The sequence below is a fragment of the Daphnia pulex genome, chromosome 2 (assembly GCF_021134715.1).
Source record: "Daphnia pulex isolate KAP4 chromosome 2, ASM2113471v1".
NCBI lineage: Eukaryota > Metazoa > Arthropoda > Branchiopoda > Diplostraca > Daphniidae > Daphnia > Daphnia pulex.
In genome coordinates this window covers 2,848,928-2,853,299 of record NC_060018.1, presented here as the reverse complement: position 1 = coordinate 2,853,299, position 4,372 = coordinate 2,848,928, and the positions used below count along the sequence as shown (strand labels likewise).

Sequence of the window (4,372 nt, the reverse complement as noted above, 5' to 3'; positions counted from 1 at the left end):
CTGTTGATAGAGAAAAATGAAAAGATAGACTCGACGTAACCAAATCGGAGCGAGCCTCAACATCATCAAGTCCCATTTTTATCGCATTATATACGAACCGGCAGTTGATTGCTTTGCCCGAAAGAACCTTGTTGCATTCAGCTGAATCTGTAAGTGGGAAGGCCACCAACGGGCTTTCACAATTCGATTCGGAAAACTCGAAATGATAGATTTTGGGTTGAACTTGCATTTCCCCAAATGGTCCACGTAGCATGAGAAAGTAAAGTGTGATGGGACTGGTGGCTTTTGATTTCAATATTAACTGTAAAAAGCATAACAAATATAAGCGTTATTAAGGAACCCAAGTGTCACGGTATACGGAGATGGATCGATGAGCCTCGACAGCTTGGAAAAAAGAAATAGAACCATCGACCGTCGTCAGTGCCGCCACCTCTGCACATTTTGGCCTATTTTTAACTAAGTCAAATCACGCCACCCAGCAATTGTCAGTTGTGCAACCGTAGAATTCGCCGAAATTGTGATGACGATATAATCCTTCAAATGTCTTTCATAAACTTGTTTTCTTTCCTTTTTGGACACACTCTTGACTGAAACTCTCCATCGTTCTCTCTCTTGGCTTCAAAATTGAAACGATTGCCCGCATTAAAATTGCGTTATCCAATCCTCGACACGCGTGGAGATAGGATATAGGGCTGTGTGTTTCAGGCCAGAGTACAATGCACTCGCAACGATTTCTCGGAGTCTCCCTTTTTTTTTTCTCTCAAGTGAAGCACAATGCTCTTTACTCAACTGTTGGTTCAACGACTGTTGATCACGATTACAATTCTCCAAGTCGTTTGATTACTTCAATACATATGGTCCTGTAGCGTGACACATGCTTCATCCAAAACTTCAGTAAGTCTCTCTCGAAAACAACTCAGTACTAGGATTGATCATCATAGAGCCCAACCAAGAATATTGGCTCCTCCGTTTCAATTATAGTCTTAACTATTCACGATTAATAGTACTTAATATACGATAAACCGGTACCTGGTAACTTATTCCACGTTCCGATGATTGAGTAGGATCCTTTTGGTCTGCGTTGATGCGCGCTTTGATTACCCACTGGTGGCTGAAGGCATAAAACCGGCTGGTTTCATAGTACAATTTATGAATGAACTCGTCAGTTCGATACGGTTTTAACTGAACGTCTAAAAATTACAAATTTTAAATAGTTAGAAAACATAAATCATGCAAAATTAGCTTAAAAATAATTGGGAAATTGGAAACTACAATCTGAATGAAGGTTTTCTTGGGACCACTATTTAATACAGGATCACCTTAGAACAACCACCGACAACCTTTCTATTGTGGCTTTAAAGAACCGAATACTTGACATTGGACGAGATTCTGCTGTAATGGCAATGAAACTTTCATGAGAACGTTACGCTCTTCTCGCTTGCATCTATTTTGCACTTTCTATCGCCTCGTTTCTACTTTTCCTTTTTACGAACCGGTTCAAGCAACCATTTCTTTTGTTCATTTTTAAGTCAGCATTGCGTACTAGGTAACTGAAAATGTACAAGTTAAGCTCTTTTTCGCCATTTTAACGTAAGACTTTATCGAAAGAAGAAAATAATGCCTTTAAAAAAGAAAATGGCTAGGGCTGAAGAGTTATTAAACGAAATTTAGCTATAAGTCCGACTATAAAAAAATTGAATTTAGACGGATCACTTATTTCAACTATGAATTACCACTGAATGCAATTTTTTCGAATGATAGCAAATCAAACAAAGTTCCATAGAGTTTTTTCTCTTCCTGGTGATTTCCATCCATATTGAGAAGATATTCCATTAGCTCACCACCACTTCTGTGTGGGTGAACACAGACAGATTCATGAACCTGTTTGAAAAAAAAATGCATTATTAACTCAAAATATTTTGCTGTAAATAACGACTTTACCACGACTTCGTGGAATGGACCACGCCACTGACAACCAATCCGACTAAATTTGCACATAGTTGTCCTGAATTGGATGTTTAGTGTAAATACATTTTAAATTCCTTTCAATTTCAATGCTGTAACTTTAATACCTTTCCTCACACAGTTCTTTTTCGTGTTTCTCAACAGTGTTTCTGTCAACAGAAAGGAATTATTAATACATAATATATACACACATTAAATAGTGTAAACTTACCTAGAGTATTCATTTGAACAATAGCGGCATTGTGCTGGAAGCTCAGAAACAGCTTTTTCAACAGCCAAATTTCTGGAGGACAAAGTTTTACTGATTTCTGTGCGGCAGTTGGGGCATGTTGCAGTCTCATCTCTCTAGAATTGGAAACAATAATGCAATTCCTCAATTACATTTCTTTTAACTTGTAACAAACTCAACATACCATACGAGCATCTGCTAGCAGATGGTTGAAGCAACCAACACATGACAAATGTCCATTAGAGCACTGAAAATAAAGAAAAATAATAAATTTGTTTACTAATAAGTAATTTGTAAGGGGTTAGTTTCATCTTTAAACCTATGAATAAGTGAGTTAAACCAAAATTATTAAAACTATTATCAAGCCTTACTAAAACCTGGCTTTAATAAAGAGCAAGGTTATTTAAACGAAACCATGTAAATGGGGCTCAAGGCAAAGTTACAAAATAGCTATGACCCTGTGGTAAGCCAAAAAGGACAAAGAAGTAGGGTTTGGAACACCATGACAGACAATAAGACAAATAAGTTGTTCCCGGTATGCAGATAATATTCCCCCCATTGAATAACAGATCAGAGGATATTTAACATCAGGAAGGTGCAGCCATTTTGAGTAAAAGTCAAAATGATGACCCTATGGAGAAAATAACTCACTTGATATACTGCGCTCGAAGGCAGATCCAGGCAAACGGAACAACACAAAATGCCCCCTAGTCGAGTTTCTAATCTTTCATCTGCGTTTTTAGTTTTCTCAACGTTACTTTCTTCTTTACGCTGCTTTTTTGAAGCTGGTTCGAAAGCTTCGTTTCCTGTTTCGATAGAATCTCTTGATTCGATGACGACTTCACTAGAGCTAGCTAAATTTACGTCGGCCATCGCCCTATTTGTGTTCTTTTGTTGTGAACCGTTGTTTAGTTTTCGTAGGGATTCTGGGCCGCGGTATATTGTGTACGTTTGTCGTGTGGCCGGTAGATCGCGTATTTTAACCAAAAATCGTGAATTTTGAAATCTCCGCCCCGTAGTGGGGAGGGGCTTACATCCGTGTAGGTCCTTAATAGTCGGTCAGACTTGAATGGCTGACAAACAGAGATTGCAACACATTTTTTTCATGAGCTTTATTTCTACTAACCTTTGTAATGTTCTCCCTAAATTTATTTCTACTAACCTTAACCTTTGTAATGTTCTCCAACCTCCAAATTTTAATTTTTAGCCATGAGCCGGGGCCAGCTCATAGCTCATACACGTGGAAAGGTACACTCTCGCGCTATCCCAAGAAGAAAACGGGAGGTGGAAGAAACGGCGGGTGTTCAGTAAAGGGTCCCAAGATTCCCCGCCAGGTTCGCTAGTGTTTCAGGCTTATCGCCTCTCGGGTGTATAGTAAAAATAGGGGTTTTTCGTTCGTTATCTGTAAAATTACCAATCAATGTGTCCAGAAATTGATTTATGTTGAAAAGTTATTTATGTTTGAAAATCTACTTTAAGCATTTTTGTTTTAAATTTTCGTGTTACAATTACAAGATTTTCATAGTGTGCAACGGTTGAAATCCGCGTTACCAAAACCAAAATTCAACTTTAAAACCTTCAAGGGAGTGCTTATAATACGTAGAGGGGAAAATATTCCATTACCCATAGGATTTCAAAAGTTATTCATGTTTGAAAATCTACTTTCATCATTTTTTGTTGACCTTCGTGTTAGGATTTTAAGATTTTCATAGTGTGCCACGGTCGAAGTCCGCGTTACCCAAACGGAAATTCAACTTTAAAAGCTTCAAGGGAGTGCCTTTAATACATAGAGGGGAAAATATTCCATTACCCCATAGGATTTCAAAAAATATTCCTGTTTGAAAATCTACTTTAATTTTTTGTTGTTGACATTTTCGTGTTTCGATTTCAAGATTTTCATAGTGTGCCACGGTCGAAATCCGCGTTACCTAAACGAAAATTTAACTTTAAAACCTTCAGGGGAGTGTCCATAATACGTAGAGGGGCAAATATTTCATTACCCCATAGGATTTCAAAAGTTAGAAATCAACTTTTATCATTTTTTGTTGACATTGTCGTGTTAGGATTTTAAGATTTTCATAGTGTGCCACGGTCGAAGTCCGCGTTACCCAAACGGAAATTCAACTTTAAAAGCTTCAAGGGAGTGCCTTTAATACATAGAGGGGAAAATATTCCATT

The 4,372-nt window shown here is 37.8% G+C and overlaps 1 protein-coding gene across 2 annotated transcripts in view; it reads right to left on the bottom strand.

Annotated features, from left to right (window-relative positions):
• Positions 1-3,136, bottom strand: part of LOC124209660 (cysteine and histidine-rich protein 1-like) — a 74,155-nt gene extending 71,019 nt beyond the window's left edge. For both annotated transcript variants that reach the window (XR_006881026.1, XM_046607755.1), the window contains exons 1-8: positions 2,846-3,136; positions 2,379-2,441; positions 2,177-2,310; positions 2,073-2,114; positions 1,942-2,005; positions 1,734-1,881; positions 1,030-1,190; positions 99-301 (exon numbers count right to left, since the gene is read on the bottom strand). Coding sequence is in view for 1 of the 2 variants with exons in the window: in XM_046607755.1 (XP_046463711.1) it covers positions 99-301; positions 1,030-1,190; positions 1,734-1,881; positions 1,942-2,005; positions 2,073-2,114; positions 2,177-2,310; positions 2,379-2,441; positions 2,846-3,067 (1,037 nt within the window). In the remaining variant the exon portion in view is untranslated. The remainder of the gene's footprint in view (positions 1-98; positions 302-1,029; positions 1,191-1,733; positions 1,882-1,941; positions 2,006-2,072; positions 2,115-2,176; positions 2,311-2,378; positions 2,442-2,845) is intronic.
• Positions 3,137-4,372: the final 1,236 nt, after the last annotated feature.